Source organism: Chelonia mydas, chromosome 6 (genome assembly GCF_015237465.2).
Source record: "Chelonia mydas isolate rCheMyd1 chromosome 6, rCheMyd1.pri.v2, whole genome shotgun sequence".
NCBI lineage: Eukaryota > Metazoa > Chordata > Testudines > Cheloniidae > Chelonia > Chelonia mydas.
This window is the reverse complement of record NC_051246.2, coordinates 48,780,432-48,803,537: the sequence shown is the minus strand read 5'-3', so window position 1 is coordinate 48,803,537 and position 23,106 is coordinate 48,780,432. Positions and strand designations below refer to the sequence as shown.

Here is a 23,106-nt window from a genome sequence, read left to right as displayed (position 1 = left end):
TTCATAATGCAATATGTTATTCCATCCCTGAAAAATACATGGTAAATCTCAAAAGTGGTATGTACATTTTCAAGAGTCGAAAGAACCTTAGTTTTCAAGAATCCAGAGTGAATGTACAATTTCAGCGAGGTGAGTTTTTGTAGATGAAAGTTGTGAACAAGTTCTGAAGAAATCATCTCCGATTGGTGGTGGGGTAAATCCATCTTGACAGAAAAACTCCACTGCTGAGTCACTATATCACAGAAAAAGTAGAGATAAATCGTATATTGTAGAAGATTTCTTTTTATTAGTATCATTAATATTATTTTCAGGATAAATGATGGAATAGAACTCAGAACTTGTCTGACATGTTAATCTGTAGCAACATATATGAGGAAGTCTTCCTTTTCAATAAATCTTCCAGTTCTAATGCAAAGTTTCATTTGCTGTTTACGCTCTTCTAACCAAACTTTTGATTCTCCATTATAATATACAAATTTGTTGAAAAATAGCAATTTAGTATGGCTTAATTGTAACTGTAATTGCAATGATGAATTGTGTCCTAGAAAGATGGATAGAAAGGAATGCACAACATCTTCCCTTGGTCAATACGTACAGTAGCATTCATATTTGCTTGGGAGTTGCTTACCCTTCCTACCTAAAACCTGAACATTGTTACCAGAGGTATCTAAGAATGAAATGGATTCAGAAAAGCTCATTTGGACCAGTCTTTGCCAGGCGAAATGAAGGAGAATTCCACATTAGAATGCCTGGAGGATAGCATTGCAAAACTATACAGAGGTATACATATTAATACTGAGTATTTGAATTCAGCATGTTCTAATACAAGGTTAAATGTACTTTGTATTTCAGGTCATAACTTTTGTGCAGAAGACCACAGATGTGGTGAAAATTCAGAGTGCAAAAATTGGAACACAAAAGCTACTTGTGAATGCAAGAATGGTTATATCTCTGTCCAAGGGGACTCTGCATATTGTGAAGGTAAACAAGATATTCAATGAAGTAACTTCTTAGCATCCACTGAGAAATTTACTGTTAAGTAAATGGCTGCAAAATGCATTTAGTTTTGAAAGTCCAAGTTTTATGATGGTGTTTGTGATACTAGCACTATATGGATTTATGAGTGGAAACTTCAGATAACCAAGATAGGTGGACAGTATGCTTCACTGATGGTCTGGAGGATGGTGTGGATTGCACCCTCAGCAAATTTGCAGATGACACTAAATTGAGAGGAGTGGTAGATACGCTGGAGGGTAGGGATAGGATACAGAGGGACCTAGACAAATGAGGGGATTGGGCCAAAAGAAATCTGATGAGGTTCAACAAGGACAAGTGCAGAGTCCTGCACTTAGGATGGAAGAATCTCAAGCACTGCTACAGACTAGAGACCGAGTGGCTAGGCAACAGTTCTGCAGGAAAAGGACCTAGGGGTTACAGTGGATGAGAAGCTGGATATGAGTCAACAGTGTGCCCTTGTTGCCAAGAAGTCTAATGGCATTTTGGGCTGTATAAGTAGGAACATGGCCAGCAGACTGAGGGACGTAATCATTTCCCTCTGTTCAGCATTGTTTTGTACTGTGTCCAGTACTGTGTCCAGTTTTGGGCCCCACACTACAAGAAGGATGTGGAAAAATTGGAGAGTCCAGTGGAGGGCAACAAAAATGATTAGGGGACTGGAGCACATGATTTATGAGAAGAGACTGAGGGGACTGGGATTATTTAGTCTACAGAAGAGAAGAATGAGGGGGAATTTGATAGCTGCTTTCAACTACCTGAAAGGGGGTTCCAAAGAGGGTGGATCGAGACTGTTCTCAGTGGTAGTAGATGACAGAACAAGGAGTAATGGTCTCAAGTTGCAGTGGGGGAGGTTTAAGCTGGATATTAGGAAAAACTTTTTCACTACGAGGGTGGTGAAGCACTGGAATGGGTTACCTGGGGAGATGGAATCTCCTTCCTTAGAGGTTTTTAAGGTCAGGCTTGACAAAGCCCTGGCTGGGATGATTTAGTTGGGGATTGGTCCTGCTTTGAGCAGGGGTTGGACTAGATGACCTCCTGAGGTCCCCTCCAACCCTGATATTCTATGATTCTGTGCTGAGACTGCCTGTCCATAGGCAATCCCACTGCCATGTTACGATCTTCCACAGAATATCACTTTCAGGCAGTGGCACTTATGCTGTAGGTGGTGTGTAGGGGATGATGCATCTTTATAGAATTAATTATGGAGGTGGCAGTTTTGGGAGTGATGCTAACAGCACCAAGAAAGAAATCCCCAATGCCTCTGATGGTTAGAAATGTTATGGCTGTACACAGAAACATTAACCTGTCGTCCTTCCTTCAACTCCTGCAAGTCAGGTAATTTTCCAGAATGGTCTTAATGTTGTATAGAGGAGACATATTTCCCAGGAGGCTCTGTTCTGTGTTGCTGAGCTACTTCTATTTGCTAATGATGCACTATTCTGCCTCAGGAAAGAAAGCAGTATGGCTTTGCTCACATCCTCTTCTTTGTGGTGGAGAGAATCCAACCCTATTTCCTATAGCTTGCTCTTATTTTTTGATGGGTGACTCATTACTGTATAATCTTTTTAGAATGATAAATCAACATACACAACATTCTGTTTTGCCTTGTGAAGTCTGTGGGTTTTTTAAAAAAATGTCCCAGTATTTTGGTTCTTAGTGTTTTGATTTTTGGCTTTTTTAAACTATTTATTTCTCCAGCTTCCTCCTTCCAACAGTGCTGGTGATGGAAAAGAGATGACATTTTTGAGAAGCTGATAAAAATATACTGTAAGAATGGGGAGACAGGACTGAAGGATATGAAACAGATATGTTATACTGGCATCAGATGAGCTTAAATGATCCCATTGTTTGGAGATTATTATTTTTTTACCATATATAAGTGATCAGGACTGTTCTAGACACGATGAACAAAGGTAGTCTGCAAATTAAAGCAAAAATATTCCAAGTCTTACAACATAGTTGGTGCATCTCTTAAAAGAACAAAACCAAGCCCTCAATTCTATACATGCTTTCAGGTAATACAAAAGATTTCCAATCATTTACTTCTTGGGGTAATAGCAAAGATACAGTATATTAAGGAACTTCTGTACTAGAGAGATTGTGGGAGTAGCTGCTGAATAGATACTACCAAGACTACAATAATGCACTTTGTCAGCGATGATAGAGTACCCAGTGTGTATACTTTTTTTTTTTTTTTGGCTGCTCTAAATAAAACCAGAAATCCCCATTTTGAAAAGTGCTTTCATTAGTATTTAGTGTTTTGTTAACCTTGTAGCAGTTTGTCTAATTCCTTTATCTGGCAGCATTTTAAACATCTTTGCTCAAAATAATATTTGAGACCTTAGCAATATTGGAACGGGGGAAAAAGCCCAGAAAGCTGTCGGAACAAATTAGCTGAACTTGTGACATTGTTGGTCTCAGAGTCTCTAGCTGTACTATTTGCAAGGCAAATCCAGACCCTATCTTATATGAATGTGTACTGAACAAAAGACAGCAGAACAAGGTTGGGTCTGCTTCTTGAGGTCAGGAGATATGTGGATGAAGAGAACTATAGTGCACCAAAGAGTTGTGTTTCACAGAGCTAAATCATAAGTAGTGATCTGTAGGTGAGATCCCCCAGTGGGGATCTATGGCCTGACAAATCCATTAGTCAAGGAGTGGCTCTCTTATTGCCTTGTAATACGGAACCCCTAACCACCCATAGAAAACCCCTGTGCAAAGCCTGTTTATCTCACAGATCTGTCTCTCTTATCTAATTACTATAATCTATCTGCCTATTTTATTGAATAGCACTCAATTCACAGTCATTTGACTAAATTGTGCTCTCAAAGGCATGCACAGCTGCCACTGAAATCAATGGTGGCCTATATATGCCTCCGAATTTGCCTTAGTATGGGCCACAGTAGTGGGTGTCATGCAGATTTGTATTCATATGAGCATATCAGATTTCTGTATCATTTAAATATTAATCATAAATACTTCTTAATAGACTGAGACACAAATCTATAGAACCAGAGAAAATGCTCATGTTAAGCACGGTTAATGTTCCACATTCAGTTCTGTTGTTCCTAAGCATTGAAATATAATGGCATATAAGATCACTTCTTCTGAGACATGTAGGTTCAAATATCTCATATTATGACGTATCTAGGTACAGTGGCGCTTTAGTTCAGAATTCTGTGGATCATTAATTCTGAGCTTCCAGGTTTCAATCTCCTCTGACATTATTTGAACCTTTTTTTGGTGTGTTTTAACGTTCGGCATTGTTTTTCCTTCCCCATATTGTACTGTCATTGCTGTTGACTTCTGCTGATGTACGTTTTGCCTTTCTTCATGTTACATTGTAACCCCTTATTTGCTTGCACATTGTTTTGACATTGTAGCATCTCTTCTAAAGACTTGCATTGAGTCTGCTAGTTAATATAATTTCCTCATGTATATTTGTAACTTTGTACCATTATATTTTTTAAGTTGCATTGCCTTTGTCATGGGAGAGCTTTACTGTGAGTCCAAGGTCCATTAAAAGCATTGATGAATACATCATCACATTTTAAACAAATCTGAAACACATCGACGGTTCATTCTCCTCAACAGTTTCTTTTCAAATGGCGATGTTAAAGCATGCATAATCTATGTTAAAGCAAGCATTTTAATAGGAAAGGGGTGGTTATGCCTTCGGAATAACCACCCATTAAAAACTGTAATTTTTAAAAAAAATCGAGATGCTTCTTAGCAAAAAAAAAAAAAAAGTATCCACAATGAATAAAGACGGTGATTAGAGATCTGTACTGTATTAAAGAGAGAACAAACCCTACTCTTTTTACTCATTAAAAGTGATAGGTTTTTTTCTTTCACTGACTCATCTACCTGCTTTGTGCCTCTATAATAAACGTGGAATTTGACATTTTCAAAGTGATGAACTAACGTCAGTTAAGTAGTCTTCACAGACCCTTTTGGGGAGGAGAATTAATATTACCCCCTTTTTATAGATGGGGATACCGAGGCACGGATAATTTAAGGGCCTTGTGTTGAACCATGCCTCTATGCAGCCATCATTTGCAACTGAACAAAGTTGCATGTGTACAGGTACACTTGAGGTCTTGCACATGTAGGGATTTGCAGTTGTAGAAGTGGGCACATGGGAGTGTGCGGCTGGAAATCACACTCATCGTGGTTTGCCCAATGTGATGCAACAAGTTAGTGGCGGAACTAGAATTAAACCGAAGGAGTTCATAAGTTTCCATGCCATGCTCATTCTTCTTCTAGACCATGCTGCCTCTAAAATAAATATTGTAATACTTCACACTTCTGTAATGCCTTCTGTCCAAGAATCTCAAAGCACTACACACATGCACACACTCACACACACCCACCCCGACCCCCTAGTCCTGTGCTTTAGCCACATAACCGTTCTTACCTTCTAGATGCTTCATAAGCAAGGGTCTGGGCTTTCCCTCATTGAAGACAATGGGAGTTTTGTCTTAGATATCAGTGAGGGGGACAAGATTGTTTCTAACTTTTCTCCACCATTTCAGTTAGATGTTTCTCTCACTTTGTTTTTTAGTTTGTTGGGAGCAAGGGGCTGTTTATATGTCAAAATTATCATAAATGTAAGAGCTGTAGTAAAAATTTAAAAAGAAGTATTTGTATTTAAAAAACAACCAACCAAACACTCTTCCCTCACAGGAAAAACACAAGTAAAAATGATTTTAAAAAATCACCAGTTATCTTGTCATGATGCACAGCAGTATCTTTTCCCACTATGGTTAACCAATGTCATGCTGAACATTCCTTTGATGATGGATCTAATATAAAAAGTCATCTGTTGACCAGAGTAAAGGGAGCCTATATGATTCATATTCTCATTCTGTTAGTATTTTGCAAGCTATTTTTTCCTCATTTAACAAAGCTGAGTGACCGATGCACTCTGTCTTCTCCCAATGGGTCATTTATAGGACATAACTAACAAGCTTTGTGAATTTGAATTGATATTTTTGAATCAAATAACCAAACAGCAATATTTTATAACAGGAAAAATAAAATTTCCATGGAACAGCACTGATTGCTTATATTGGCCTATGCTTAGGACAGAACATCCCAGCCAGAGTTCTGTAGCCCTTAGGAAGGAGGTGTAAAAGTTTCCTCAGGTTAAATTTGGGGCTGGGAGTGGTTAGTACTTGTTTCCCTTCTAGCACTAAAGTTGGATAGGTTAAGGCTGGAAGTATATGAAGTTGTGTGAGGTCTAGATATAATTCTGGTTAGTTTCCTTAAATGACCCATTAAATAGTACCTAGATAGGATGTCCTTGATATTCATTTTGTAGTATATGGCTAAAATGGAAAGGTCACAAAGCTTTCCAAGGTTACCATTTCCTGGTGGGTAAAAGACCAGTCCTTAAGTCCCCCATTAAGAAAGTTGTGCTCATTCCATAAGACAGTGGCATAGGACATCTGAGGAGCATCCTCAGCCGATACAGATTTTAGTTTCTAGATTCTCCAGACACTGCTCTTTTTATAATTTTTTATATCTATTTCTCTCTTTCCATGCATCCACCTACTAACTACTTGGATTGGTGTTGGTTCACTTGCTGGAGAATGAGACAATATTGGTTTATTTGTCAATTCATTTCTTCTTCGGAATGAAGTTCAGTCAGTCCTATAACTGTTGAGTTTAATCATAGCAGTGTGCAAATCATGGGCAATCTCTATACAGATGTTGGCATTGAAACACAGTCTCTGAGAGGCACCCATATGGTCATCGTCTGAGAATTTTTCCAAAGCTATGAGAAAGGAAAGGCAAACAAAGAAAAGAAGGATAGGAATGAATATTATTGATGGATGTTCATTCAAACAGAAGACAAACTGAGAGGTAAAATTGTCTCAATCTATGATCTTCAAGCTTTTATTATATTTTTACATGGCTATACTGTGAATCACTGATTGACTTCCTAATCCTAATGATGATGATGATTGCTAACTCTCTAGTAGAGAAAACATTTTCATCTCCACATCACCTCTTTCTTGGCTTTATATGTCTCTATACAAATCCAGTGTATCATAAAGTCTAGAGGTAAATAAAAATAGGTATCAAGAAGAGTTAACCATGTTACTGACCTTTAGTTACTATTAAGAACCTTGTAATTCACTGCAGAAAGAAGTATTTCAGACGGAAGGAATTTTTCGTCTTTTACTTTGGAGGAGAGACAGAGAACTTGAATTAAAGGATTAATTGGAAACCTCTTAGGTGCACTTGGTGTCTGGTTGACTGAACCAAAGTTCTTTTCTTGAAAGGTCAATGAGTTATTCAGTGATTCTTCTTTGCTTAGCAAAAAAAATAAAAGTACAACTCTTCCTGTTTGTTTTGTAGACCTTTCTTTAAGACACACAGTGCAGAATTATGAATATGAAGACTGTATTCAAATAATTACCATCATATTATTTTAACATAGAGTCTTAACTTGTAGAATTGGATGGGAAGTTTCAGTGGAAAATAGCTAATTCCCTATCTTTTTCGCAGTAAAAAGCCCTGCGAATCATTTTTTGTGTATTCAGTTTTTGTAGAATCAATTTATGCTGTTACATATTAATACCTTGTTCTGATTATTTGCAGTATTTAAATGTTAATTATTTTAATTGGATTCCTTCTTAGAGCTTGGATGAAGCAGAGAATTGATAGGATTAATTGGTGTCTTCAACTCTAGATTATTCATTTCGGTCTGTTTCAAGTTCACAGTGACAGAAAAACATTATGATCTGATGTGGTTCAGTTGATAAAGTGAAGAGAGAGAGTGATGTCAGTCCAGTTCACAGTTGGGTGGGCATCTTAGAAACCACTATGATAATGGACACTAATTGACACCATAGCTGGCAATGTCACCCGAGAGGCCAAGGATTGAATGGCATAGAGATTGAATTACCTTTTCAGCTTTTAGGTTTCATGAGTTTGTTTGGTAAAGTTGCATTGCTGCATTTGTTGAACCTGTTTTGTGGTGAAGTAAAGGACTTTACAAACAGCTTGCTCTTAATTGTATTGGTGTAAACCTGGATTGACTTAATTAGTGTTACCCTACATTTTCCTTTGTGTAAGTGAGAGCAAAAAGTTTGCCCTCAGTTTCTAATGCTTTCAGTTTGGCAACTGAAATCAACATTGAAGTATTGCAGTCCTGCTTACACAGTATATCCGGTAAGGACTAGATTCTGCCATCCTTACTCATGTTGCAAACTATCTTACTCAGCAAGTAGTTTCACTGAAGAAAATAGCAATACTCAGGGAATAAGATATTATTCAGTGAGATTAAGCATGGCAGTATCTGGCCCTAAGTGACTAATCATAGTCATTAAATCATTAAGACTTGTAGTGTCATTCATTACAGAAGCCCTTTTTTGTTGTTGTGTTATGCTTCCCTCAAAAGAGAGGTGTGTTTTGTTGAAGGAAATTAGACTTGTCATTTATTTTCATATCACCACAAGCACTGCATTTGAAAAAAAAAATCACAATCTGGAGGTGAAAGGTTTTTGGCACAAAGGACACTACATCGGTTTTCTTTTTTTTAAATATATTTTTATTTTTGCTTCCTTCCAAGTTTATTTAGAATTGCTAAAATGCAGAATGTTTAATTTGATGGCATTTTTGTGGAAACAAATTTGCATACTACATTAATTCAGAGTTAGTCTGAGTATATAAGTCGTAATCTTTTCTGGGGTAACTTTAGTGAAATTCAGGTCTGGGGTTATGATGTTCTTCTCGGTCAATGGATAAATTCAGTTCAAATGAGATCTGAATTATAAAATGACATTGGCTGTTTTGATTTTATTTTCCCCTTATTTTAACAACCATTCCTTCCCTTAAACTGACCTATTACTACATTGTACATTCATTTCAGGTGATCCAGATTAGACTAGTCTATTGTTCAGTGCGTGTTTCTATGTTTATTGAATGGTCTCAATATTTTATTTTGGTTATTAGTTTTGCTGCTGCTGTTCTGTAAAAGGGACACATTCAAATACAGTACTTTTTATCAAAATTTCAGCACTTACCAATTTTTGCCACACAGTGATTTTTAGGATGGTCTTGTAGTTAAAACACTGGACTGGAACCCAGGAAACCTGGATTCAATTTCTAGCTCTGCTACAGATTCCCTGTGAAATTTTGGGCCAATCACTTTCATCTGCATGCCTCAGTTTCCCATCTGTAAAATTAAGATAACACTTCCTTTCTCCCATCGTTTTGTATTTAGATATTAAGCTCCATAGAGCAGGGCCTGTCTCAGGCCAGGTGTTCGTACAATGCTTAGAGCAATGGGGCCCCAATGTCATATCCTCTAGACGCTACCATAATATAAAGAGTAAATGAGTATGATAATAACAATAGCAAAAAAACAATTAAAATATCAGTTACTTCCTATTCTAAATACAGGGAAAGTTTGTGATAGCTCAGAGTATGTCTACACTACAACTGGGGTGTGTGGTTTGCAGCATGTGTATACATAGCTGGATTAAAGCTGGCTCAGCTATCTCAGATATCAATAGCAGTGAAGCGATGGCAGAATGGACAGTACAAGCCCTCCTGGGACTTTTGGGACTTACTCAAGCAAGCCAGCCTGCCCTGAAGTCCATGTTCCCATGGCTTCATTGCTGTTGGTATCTGTGCTGCTTAGATTAAAGCTAAAAACATGGATATGGCGAGACATGCTGCAGTCAGTCCTCCAATCACTTCTCCCAGATTTCAACCCTCAGTCACCAGAGTAGAATGCTCTCTTTACAGAATCTGCACCAGCCATTAATAAATGAATATTCTTCCCACAACTCTGCTGACATTATTACAGCTGAAGGTGCTCCAGCAAGGATGTACATTTAAAGGGGCTTTGCTAGTTTCAAGTAGAGCTAGTCAGGAGTTTTCCAGCAAAACTGAGTTTAATTGGAAAATCCTGGTTCATTGAACCCAAAGCGTTTGTCAGAAACATCTGAGGTTCAACAAACTTTTGTTGAATAACAGGGAATTTTCTGTTGGAAACCTGCCTGGCTCCTGGGGAACCTGGCTTTCCAGGGCCTCTGGCCCCAGGGCATCCCTGCCACATAGACTGCCCTGGGGTGGGGATCCCAGGCTTCCAAGATATGGGCTCAGGGGCAGCCCTGCCAATTGTATTGCACAGGGCTCCCAGAGTCTGTGGCTCTGCGGCAGCCCTGCCAATCGTACTGCCCAGTCTTGGCCAGCTCTGGTTTCAAGCCCAAACTTGGGGTGTGGAGATGGATGGAACCCAATGTTTGCCGTATTTAAAGTTTATAACAAAAAAATTCCCATTAGAGAGGGCAGAGAGATGCATGCCTAACATAGGATTAAAATGTATTTGATCTTTGAAAATCAATTGTGTAAACCTTACCTCAGGCCTTATTCCATCCCATGCTTTGCTGCACATTGGGCTACCCACATTTGCCATCCTTGCCTGTCAACTGCCGTTCTCTCCAAATCTTCCCATTTCATGTTGAGGTGCTTGATGTCATTCAGAACTATGCATTTCCATGTTATTTGCGATCTTCCTCTCTTTTTATGTTTTCTGGCTTCCATTCAAGGGCGGTTTTTGGTAAGCGTTCTTTTTCCATTCTCAGCACATGTCCCAGCCACTGATGTCTTCTTTTGTAGATTATTTGTGAGAGGGTGCCTTGTCCAGTCATTTCTCTGACTTCTTAATTCGTCTTCCTATCTCTGTTATTCCCAATATTCTTCTCAGACATGCATCCCGCTTTTGCATATCTTTCTTGGTAAGTTGCCATATCCCACTAATATATGTTGTGATGGCAATAAAAATTGCTTTGTACATGTTCAGTTTTTTCTTGAGGGAGATGCTGCATTTGGAAGACTCAAAAACATTTGCCTTCTCGATTCTTCTTCTTCTTTCTTTGGAACTAGTACCATCTTGGCTGATGGTACTTCCAAGATACATAAAATTGTCCACCTTCTCCAGTTTCTCTTCTTCAATTTTGATTTCTGTCCCTATAGTCCCCATTAACATGACTTTACATTTCTTTGCATTGTATCTCAAACCTTTCTTCTCCATTACTTGGTTTGTTCATTTTTGTAGTCCGTTGGCATCTTCATTGATGATGAATGATGTCGTCAGCAAAGTCTAGATCAAATAGCCTTGAATTGTTCCATTTTAGGCCATATGTATCACTGTCACATTGTTTTAATCCATAGTCGATGACTAGCATAAACAGAAAAGGAGACAGAATGCACCCCGCCTTACACCTGTCTTGTGTAAACGTACTTCCTCTCATCAACTTCTTATGTATGTATTCAGTGTCAGATCTGATGACAGAAAGACACACAACCATTTTTACTGCTTTTTAATAATTCCTGTTAGCCCTTCAGCACCTACCGTGCTAAGAGAGAGTGAGCTGGATCATATTCCAGCTCATGTGTCATTAACAGAACTGTTACTGTTGTTTGAAAGCATTGGGGTTGCACAGGTGCTTCTGCAGTCAGAGTTTGAAGAACAATGGGTTTGCACAGCTAAAACTGATGGATAACTTGGCCTGCAGAGCCTTTGTGATATGCAGGAAGGAGAGACTCCAACTTGACTCTGAAATTCCAGATTGCAGAGCTGGCAGTTGGATGCCTCCCACATCTATTTACTTGTAAACTGAGCACGTTTGATACAGAGATGACTGAGGAACAGATTCTTATACCTTTACTCTTACAGAGTAATGTCTGACCCCAGGAGTAGTCAGATAGCCTTAGTCCCACTGAAGAAGTGCTATCAGGACCTGGCCCTGAGATACAATAAACATGGATTCTTGAGATGCCAGCATTGCAGTCATTTTTCTAACTTGACCCACATTTCTTTTCTTTTGGTTTGAAAGAACAAACTGTTCTGGGCTGTATGCTCCCTTAAGGCTTCTTTAGAAACATGAATGTTACCATATAGGCTATGTCTACACTTATGGCGGCATGTAGATTATAGATACTGCCTGCCCAGCTAGCACAGATATAAATAGCAGTGTAGAGAGTGAGACATGCCTTAGGTGAGTAGCGTAGACTAGAGTGCTCTACATGCTTGAACCCCGAGGGTATATATACCCTACACTGGGGGGCCAGGCTGCCAGCGCCCACCCGCAGCACGGCCAACCAGTGCCTACCACTCCCTCCCTGCACCTTCTGAGCAGCTGTTTCATGGCATGCAGGAGGCTCTGGAGGTGGGGGGTGGGAGGAGCGAGGGCATGGCAAGCTCAGGGGAGAGGGCAGGAAAGCCTGTGGCATAGTGGAGTGAGTGCAGGGCCTGTGGCAGAGCCAGGGGTTGAGCGTTGAGCACCTCCTGGCACACTGAATGGTTAGCACCTGTAGCTCCAGCCCCGGAGTCGGTGCCTATACAAGGACCCGCATGTTAACTTCTGAAGAGCCGCATGTGGCTCCGGAGCCACAGGTTGGCCACCTCCGCCCAACACAACTCTATATGCGCCAAAGCAGTGTCTCCCATGTCTACACTACTATTTTCAGTGTAGTGTTGCGCAGCCCGTTCCCTGCCGCAGTGAAAGGCTCTGGCAATAGGGAAGGCTCTGGAGGTGAGGAAGAAACAGGGAGCTCCCCACTTCCGGACCCTTTCCTCACTGCCAGAGCCTTTCACTGCCATGTGTAGCTACACGTGGAATGCCTGTGCTCTTACAAGCTGCTGTAAGTGTAGATGTAGCCAAAGAAAATCCAGCAGCTGAACCTCCTCATATCACATGTAACCAAACAACTCCTTCCAGCAAAATAAATAAATACATTGTAGGTACCTCACTTTCCCCAGCTTTCAATCCTCAGATACCTCCATTTATCCTCAGAATATGCAGTGAAAATATACGTATCAGCTGGTTGGAAAATAGTAGTCAATTAATCGCAGTTAACTCATGTGATTAACTAAAAAAAAAAAAGAATCATGATTAATCGCATTTTAATCGCACTGTTAAACAATAGAATACCGACTGAAATTTATTAAATATTTTCTGCATTTTCAAATATATTGATTTCTGTTACAACACATAGTACAAATGGTACACTGTTCACTTTATATTATTATTTTTAATACAAATATTTGCACTGTAAAATGATAAACAAAAGAGTATGTTTCAATTCACATCAAACAAATACTGTAGTGCAGTCTTTTTATCATGGAAATGCAACTTATAAATATCAATTTTTTGTTACATAAGTGCATTAAAAAAAAAAGGCAAAACTTCAGAGCCTACAAGTCCACTCAGCCCTACTTCTTGTTTAGCCAATCGATACGACAACCAAGTTTGTTTCCATTTATGGGAGATAATGCTGCCCGCTTCTTATTTACATCACCAGAAAGTGAGAACAGGCATTTGCATGGGACTTTTGTAGCAGGCATTGCAGGGTATTTACATGCCAGATATGCTAAATATTCATAAGCCCCTTCATGCTTTGGACACCATTCCAGAGGGCATGCTTCCATGCTGATGATGCTAATTAATAAAATGTGTTAATTAAATTTGTGACTGAACTCCTTGGGGGAGAGTTGTATGTCTCTGGCTATTTTACCTGCATTCTGCCATATATTTCATGTTATAGCAGTCTCAGATGATGACTCAGCACATGTTGTTCATTTTAAGAACACTTTCACTGCAGATTTCACAAAACGCAGAGAAGGTAGAAATTGTGAGATTTCTAAAAATGGCTACAGCACTCGACCAAAGATTTAAGAATCTGAAGTGCCTTCCAAAATTTGAGAGGGACAAGATGTGGAGCATGCTTTCAGAAGTCTTAAAAGAGCAACGCTCCAATGCGGAAACTACAGAACCCAAACCACCAAAAAAGAAAATCAGCTTATGCTGGTTACCTATGACTCAGTGGATGAAAATGAACCTGGATCGGTTTGCACTGCTTTGGATTATTGAGCAGAACCTGTCATCAGCATGGACGTATGTCCTCTGGAATCGTGGTTGAAGCATGAATGAACATGTGAATCTTTTGCTCATCTGGCATGTAAATACCTTGCAATGCCTGCTACAAAAGTCCCATGTGAATGCCTGTTCTCTCTTTCAAGTGACATTGTGAACAAGAAGCAGGCAGTATTATCTCCTGCAAATCTAAACAAACTCGTTTGTCTGAGTGATTGGGAGAACAAGAAATAGGACCGAATGGTCTTGTAGGCTGTAAAGTTTTACATTTGTTTTATTTTTGAGTGAAGTTTTTCTGTACATAATTCTACGTTTGTAAGTTCAACTTTCTTGATAGAGATTGCACTACAGTACTTGTATCAGGTGAATGAAAATACTATATTTTTTTACAGTGCAAATATTTGTAATCAGAAATAAATATAAAGTGAGCACTGTACACTTTGTATTCTGTGTTGTAATTGAAATCAATATATTTGAAAATGTAGAAAACATCCAACAAAATTGAAATAAAAAGCATTTTATTATTGTTTAACAGTGTGATTAATCACGATTAACTTTTTAAATCATGTGATTAATCGTGATTTTTTTAATCGCTTGACAGCACTAGAGAATAGCATTTTTTTAAACCCCCCCACAAATTGTCATTAAAATTTTTTGTTGAAATTTCAGTAATTCAAGAAATGTGTTCTGTCATCCTCTAACTATGGCCTTTGTGGCATGTCATGAAAGTCTGCAGATTTGATTGCTTCAGAAGAATGAGAGTTCGTTCCAAAGTTGAGGGGCCTGGCAAAATTTGGGGATGCCCTGCCAGAAAACTGTCAATTTACAATGCGTACATAAGGGAAACCCAAACAAAACAGTTGTATGGGAAAGAAAGTGTTTTCTAATTACTAAGGAGTTATTACCATCCATAGGGAGTAAATACAATATAGTTCAGACAGCTTAGAAATGGAGGTGCGGATGTCTGCATTTTTAAAAACATTTTTTATTTTCATTTTAAGTAACCATGTTGCGTAGTATGCAGCAACAACAAAAAGCTGTGTGTGACACTGCACAATATCTGTTGTAGGTAGAATTAGAAAACCACCCTCTCTTCCTTAGGTCAGACTTAATCCTTTGATTAAGTACTTGCTGAACATGAGCCATTATTATGCTGTGCATACTCAGACAGAGCTCCTGTTGACATCACTCCGAGTTTTAGTTGAATAAGGAGTGGTGAATAGGGCCCAAAGGATAGAAGTCAATTAAAAATATGCTGAGTTTCGACAGCTGGACACACTTCCTGCTACACAAAATAAATAAAATCTATTGCTGTTTTTTTTTTTCTTCCTCTATATATTGTTTTCATTGTAATGGATACAGTTTCATTACACTGTGGTTCTGGAGATAACATTAATGTTATATCGTATCACTTAAACCTTCTGTATGGCAGTGATATATGACTGTATTTTTGGCTGATGTCCATTGGCTTGACTTCTGGATCAATTTTTAATGATTATCCTTCTGTTTGTCGTCTTCTCTTCACAAAAGCATTCCACACTAGATGTTAACATTTTCTGTAGCCAGCATACAGTTTATTCCATAATAAATCACACCCCAGATTCTGCTCTACCCCAAAATATATTTAAGAAGGCACACTGAAAATAAACATCATATTTAAAAAAAATTCTCATTACTGATACGTTGAATTAGGAGAACGTCTGTAATTTTAAATCCCATTTACCTTGCAACATGTATGGGCTTGGATCCTGCAAAAACTTACACATGTGCTTAACTTTACTCACTATGAGTAACTTCATTGTCTACTCATGGTGGGTACAGTTAAACATGTGCAAGACTTTGTAGGGTGAGGGTCTAAATCCTTTGTATTCTTTTATGCACTGCTTTCATCTTGTCTTCTTTGTTTCACTTTCTGTAGATAATTTCACATTCTCATTTCAAAGAACAAATCAAGTGTTGTTTTGGTTCATAACACTGTGGGGGACGTTTACATTAAAAATCACTCTTTTCACTGAGACTTTAAAAAAAGTGCCTCAAACATTTGGATTTTGTAAACCTTCCTTTAAGTCAAACCTACATTTTAGTTCCAAACTATTTGACAGTGCCAATTTGAATATGCAATTATATTCTTTGTAGTTGAAATTTACTCCTGTGGGATAAAACTAAACTTGAAAGCGTGTCTCTCTCACCAACGGAAGTTGGTCTAATAAAAGATATTACCTCACCCACCTCGTGTCTCAAATATCCTGTGACCAACACGGATACAACAACACTGCATGTTTTCACTCTTATGGTCATCTTAATCACTGGATAATGTCAAACCTGTCTTTTATAAATGGATCACAAGCTACAGCTTGTTAATAATCAGTCAGCCTTATGCAGTTGTAAGTAATCAGCCTTTATTACAATGAGACTTCTTCTGCTTGATGTTGAGCATGAAACTTGTAGTGTAGAGGTCAGATTTTTCTAAATACCAGCAATCTAATGGGGCAGTAGAAGGGGAGGACTCTGGCTTACTACTATGAATTCTTTCCTAAGCAACTGGCTGGTGGGTATTGCCACCATGCTCAGGGTCTAACTGATCACCCTATTTGGAGTTGGGAAGGAATTTTCCCCCAGGTCAGATCAGCGGAGACCCTCAGGTTTTTACACCTTCCTATGCGACATGGGACATTGGGCACCTGCTGGTCTGAGCTAGAGTAAATGGTGGATCTTCTGTAACTTGCAGTATTTAAATCCTAATGTGAGGACATCAGTAACTCAGCCAGAGGTTAGGGGTTTATTACAGGAGGGGGTGGGTGAAGTTCTGTGGTCTGCAATGTGCAGGTCAGACTAGATGATCACAATGGTCTCTTCTGGTTTTAAAATGTATGAATGACACATTAGAAAGGCGGAGCAAGTGCATTTTCTAATTGGAAAACAGGTTTGGAAAGGAAAACAGTAAACAAATTAATGATACCTTGTGAGTAAGAAATAAATTATGTAGGCTCAGAAACTTGTAGGAAAATGGTAACATTTGTGCCTGTGCTTGCCTGTAAATGGATTATTTGTGTTATCAAAAATAGCTTTTGTATTTACAAGTGAATCAGTTTAAATTTCATATTGCAACTGCCATGCCCTAGAACAGTTTAAATGAAATTATTTGCTGTCCCCTGGAGTTACTTCAGTTATTTTGGTGCAATATCATGCTGAGATTTATATGAAAATGAATTTTAATTTCTAATAAGGTAACCATATGTTTTGGAGCTGTTGTAATAAAGTGTCATAAATAATTATTGTTCCAAAGAAAGTCAACCTTGCAGCCATCCGTTCTTATGCTTAACAGCGCACATTTGAAACAGATTACAGCCATTGCCATAGGTTAAAAAACAAACCCAAACAAAAAAACCCCATCAGAATTGCAATAAAAAGCTTCTGCTGAAGTTGTGCAATTTTTTTTCTCCCTCAGTCAAAAAACAATCTTATGCTTCAGAATTACATGTATCATCGGAGGTGATCGGATCTCTATACAGATGTAGCGTTACTTTCTGCATTTTATTAATTGCTAAGAAGAAGCTGATCACTTTTTTGCATAGGATAAATTAATTTGATGATCCAGTGCCCATTGGAGTCCTTCAATAGCCCTAGGAGAACTAATTTTGACCACCTGTTATATTATGAAAGGGAGTATGGTCTAGAGCAGTGGTTCTCAAACTTTCCAGGCTACTGTACGCCTTTCAGGAGAATGAAGCCTGAGCCCCACTGCCCAGGGCTGAGCCCCTCCTTGGGTTCATGACCCCCAGGTTGAGAAACATTGATCTAGGTGAGTTGATATACCCCAGGGGTATGTGTATCCCTGGTTGAGAACACTGGTCAAGAGCAAAGTTTTCCAGTCTCTAAAAGCTGATTGACCCTCTTCCATACTTAGGTCATTTATACACTATAGGGACTGTAGTGGCATAGCTATGGCATGTAGCTATGCTGGCATAACCCAGTAGTGTATAGACAGCCTACAGCAATGGAAATGGTTTTTCTGTTGTAGGAACACCACTTCCTTGAGCAGTGGTAGTGAGGTTAATGAAAGCATTCTTCCCTTGACCTACATGCGTCTACACCAGAGATTAGGTATGCACAGTTGTCTTGCTCCGGGGTGTGGACTTTTTACACATCTGAGTGCTGTAGCTATGTCGATCTGTGTTTTAAGTATAGTCCAGGCCTAAGAAAAGTTTCATAGTCCCTTCCTCTTAGACTATTAACTCAAGCTCTTTGTATGGTACTTAGCATAGTGAGGCCTGAATTCTGTCTGAGACCTTGGACCACTACCATAGTATCAATATTACATAACTTTGATCAAGCAATTTAAAAAAAAATTCTAATTGCACCAAAATAATTAATTATAAAGGCTTGAACAGTGAACTTTATTTATAAAGGAGGGTTAAAGAGGATATAAAGCAGAAAAGGGGGTTAAATTACTGGTTCTCTCTCTCTCTCTCTCTCCTCTCTACTGTAAGTAAGCTAAGTAGCCTGTTGAATTATTTACTTAGATTTCTAAAACAAAATGACACTTATCCAATGCTCTATCCATACAGCATTACACAATCCGCCCATAATTAAATAATATAGAAACAAGCACAGTCTCCCTTTCATTTCAGACCCTACCCTCCAAAGTGCACAGTCTGTTCTTTAGCACTTTGAGTGGTGCCTAGGTAAATTTCACCCTGTATTTATGAACATGAATGGTAATTGTGAACAGACATCCTGGTGTATTACTGTCGTCTTGCAACCACCTTGCTATGGAATTTTCAATGTGTGTTCAGATTTACCCCGGTTAATTCTAAACTCCTTCTGTAATTTTGATGGCCCAGTATAAGAAAGCACAGGGGGCAGACTCCAACTAGAGTGGCCCTTCCTCTTGGCCCATTAGAGACATTTTCTTTTTCAGAAACAGCTAGTAGAAGTGAACCTGTAATTTATACATTCACTCTGTATTCTCACATGACTGTGTGGATTATTTATTGGGTATATTGGTGGCTCTTATAAATGAGCTAGGGAAATACAACCCTCTGTTCTCCTAAAGAGAATTAATCCACAGGCTGAGAGAATCACCAGAGAGTTTAGAATGTCATTTGGTGGTTTAGTTCTGATACATCTCCCTTTCCCATTACATCTTACTTGTGTTAAACCTCCTATTATATCTCCACCCTGGTAACCTTGGGAGTTTGCTATAATCAAGATCTTCTTTCACACTTCTAGCTGTTTTGTTAATCAGGTTCCTCTTGTGCTGCCCTTTAGCCTATTTTCTGTGCAATCAGTCCTATTATTACAAAAAATAATCTTCTTTCTCTAGGCTTACCAGGTTTTGGACAAAAACATAGCAAAATCTTATGGACTATTGAATAACAGCAGCCCCTAATTTAAAAGCACTCGGCTGGTCAATCATGCTGACCAATGGGAGGAAAATAGCAGTATTATCTCTTCCTGAAACCAGCGGGTATGTACTTGGCACATACCTAAGCCATACCTCTGCTGTTGCTACCCATGCTACAATGGCTATGATGCTGTTTTTGTTTGTGCTGGGTCAATAAGGGCTAACTTGAGTATGTGTACGTGAGAAGAGTAATCAGACCACTAGCTTGTAGTGTAGAGATAGGGAGCAAACACCCATACTGTTATTCACCAGATAATATAAGGAACAGCCTAGTCTTTTATGCCATTTCCCATGTTAGTCCCACAGTTTAGAACATAAGCTTGTTTAAAATCTTCTTGAATAAGTGGTCAAACGAGCCATTGTTTGAAAATTCACCTTTGTGCATAGGGATATAACAAGGCCTATACACCACTATGGTAAACTCACAGCATAGGCTAAAGGGGAACTAAACTGGTGTATGTTGTGCTGTTCCTTTACATGGATATACACTCCACGCGAGTATTTCTGGGAGCAATATCTACAGGAAAATCTAGGTGGTCTGTGGCACGAAGTAGAAAGAACATATGTTTGAGAACTATAGTTTTAAAACAACTCTAAGAAACCAGAATGTCAGTCAGCATGTGATAAAGTTGCTTCAGCTGTCCCTTTCTTTCATTAGAGTATCAAAGTTTTAGCTGCTACTCTACCACCTGTTTTGTAAAGGACATCGTTACTCCAGAGAGCATAGCTAATTATATTTCACTGCTTGAAAGGTCATTTCTTATAAATGCGAGCGTTTTGTGACTGTTTTAAGCTATGTATTTTCTTGTCAATTTAGAGACACACAAAAACAAGTGAAATCCATGGATCCAATGGTTTTTATTAGATGGTGACAGAATTCTAAAATTATCCGTGACATGACTGCACGTGTTCTTAATAGTCTTAATGAAATTAAATTTTGATCTTTAGACGACGAAACATGAAATGAAAATTTTCATTTGTAAGTGAAATTTTAGTTTTTTGTTTTATTTTTGAAAATCAATATTAAGTACAATTTTGGTACCATATTATGCACTACAGTTGCTGACGGGCCAGGAAAATAGTGTAAACATTAAATATAAAAATAAACAAAACAAAATAAATTTCAAAACTACAATTTGGTTTTGAAGTGACTTTTTCCAAAATGATATTATTGGAAACTATTTTCTCCCTTTTGAAATGTTTGTTCTTGGGACGTTTTGTGAAATCAATGCACATTTTTAATAAATTTGTTTCATTGATATGGCATTTTTGCAAGAGAAAACTGTTTTGATGAAAACTTTCTAACCAGCTCTAGTCAATTTTTTGGAATGAGTTTACTACATGGGTATTCATAATACCTTCTGGGATGTTGGCATTTTGATTTAGGGTCCTTGTCTTTACAAATGCATCATTTTTAATCCAGGTCCTTCATGGTAAAGGCAATTTTGCTTTTCTGCATTTACCAATACTTTATTTTTTCAGCCCTGAGGTTAAAAACTTTCCAATGTCTCATTAAATTACAATGTTCTCTCACTTTTAACATTGATTATGCGGCTTCAGTTGAGTCATCAGAATTCAAGTTACTTTTATTTGCAGAACAACATTTAATGGTTATAGATGTTTCATAGATACTATATTGAAACTATACAAAAGGCATTTCTGTAGGTGCCACCTGTTGTTGCATCTGTTGTTGGTTAGTTTACATTATGTTGTGAGTGTCTTACAGTAGAGTAACAACATCAAGCTTGGATTCACAACTTCCCAGCATTGTAGAAATCAATTGATTAGTCATTAGACTAATTCATATGCATAGGCAGATAGCATATTTTATCAGTAGCTAAGGGAAAAATAAAGAAGATTTACATGGCCACATATCAATATAAACGCAGAAATCTAGGTAGTGGATTTACATCTGGCAATGGACCATTGGTGTGGAACATGAATCTTCTTATATTCAGAGACTGGCCTATTAATGTATAGAAGTTACATGATGTCCTATTCTGAAAAATATTCATAGTCTTCAAACAGTCACAGAAATTTAATTCGTCACAAAACATATATAGTGGGCCAGTTTTTGCCCTCAGTTACACTGTATTTACATCACTGTAATTGAGGGCAGAAGCTGGTCCAGTAAATATAAACTTGCATCTTTTTCCTTATTATGTGAATGCATTTTGTTTTCAGCAGATGAAAAACAAAAATGGTTCTAGAAATCTAGATTCTTTAAACCTATGACAAATATCGATTCATAGTGACACATTTTCACTGCAAGACATATGTGACATATTGATATGATTCTGGGTACTCAAAGTTAGCGTGCATGTAACAGGCATAGCGCATAAAACTGCAGAAATTATTGGAATGAAAATTATTGCTACCCTAAGGCTGCAATTTGCAGTAACTTTTGCATTCTCCTTTTGGAATTTAACATGCATATTTTACACCCTTTCTTGGTCTCGCTCTTTGAAACAGTATATATTTTATGCTGGAGTAACTCAGAATCTAATTTCATTCTGTTTGTATGGGGCATGTCTGCATTAAATTCAAACCACCATAATGTACTCATTTAAAGAGACATTGAGCCTGAATCGTATGATGTAAACAAGGAGTAGCGCAATAGATATCAGTGGAGTTACACGGGTGTACAATAATCACTAGATCTATACCATTCTCTCTCTCTCTCTCTCTCTCAAATAAAAGAATCTCATAATATAGGTCATCTTTTGCAAAAGATGAATGTTTTAGTTTAAAAAAACATTTTTTCCTTTTCCAATCATATGTTAATTGCCTAATTCTTTAGTTATTTAATATTTTTCTCAACATTTTAATTAAAAGTTTACACAAAAAATGAAAAACATTTTGTTTTAAATGAAAGCATTCCTTTGCAATGTTGTGAACTGAAGTATCAAAGCATTGTGAGAGACATTGAAATTGACTATAAATAAAAGTGAAACGCACCAGTTTAATTTAAGTGTTCAAGTAGGGAAGGAAAGCACTGACTAGGTCTTTGGAATCTGGATAGTGTTCCTGGTTCTACTAGACTTCCTGTGGGACCCCGAGCAAGTCATGTACTAAGATCTCTCTCTATCTTAGTTTCTAATCTGCAAAATGGGCATATTAAAAATATCCTTCCCTGCTGCACTGGGGTGTTGTGAAACTAAATTTATTATTGTGCTCAGATACTTAAGGTGATGGCCACCACAGAGAAGCCTAGAAATAAATCAGCTGAATGAAGTGCAGAAAAATAAAACAAACAGCAAACATAGTGAGACATAAGGTTTTTCCCCCGCCACATTTACTAATCTAAACTAGTTGTTAGTAACACAAAGGCAAGGGACTTACATTTGTATATATAGATAACTACTGAATTTTATATGGATAATCCCTCTTTGAATGAAAAAAAATGAAGTTTTATTAGTTACTTGTCAGAGGGATCTATTGAAAGGCTCTGTGTAGGCTAAAATTTGTCCCAGAGCCAGATTTTTAAAGGTATCTAGGAACCTAAGGATGCCAATAGATGGAAGATAGTGCCCAACTCCCAGGCATTTATTGGCATTCATAGGTGCCTGAAACAAGACTAGCCTTTCGGTAGCACTTTTGAAAATCCAACTAACTGCTTCTATGAATCTTTAGGTTCTAAAATGTCTTTAAAAATAGGGTGCCATGCAATGCCTGAACCGTGTGTAGGGAAGAAAGAATCACAATAAGAGTCAAGGCTTGCATGGCTGTAATTAGCAGAAGCAGGACAATTGAAAACACATTTTTAACAGTGAAGGAGATTAA

General features: G+C 38.0%; 1 protein-coding gene across 11 annotated transcripts in view; it reads left to right on the top strand.

Moving 5' to 3' along the window:
- NELL1 (neural EGFL like 1) overlaps nucleotides 1-23,106 on the top strand; it is a 409,663-nt gene that overhangs the window by 116,797 nt on the left and 269,760 nt on the right. For 9 of the 11 annotated variants that reach the window (XM_007067928.3, XM_043548858.1, XM_037899951.2 and 6 more), the window contains one exon: nucleotides 853-981. The exons of the other annotated variants lie outside the window; for them this stretch is intronic. In XM_007067928.3, the coding sequence (XP_007067990.2) occupies nucleotides 853-981 (129 nt within the window). The remainder of the gene's footprint in view (nucleotides 1-852; nucleotides 982-23,106) is intronic. 11 annotated transcript variants of the gene reach the window in all.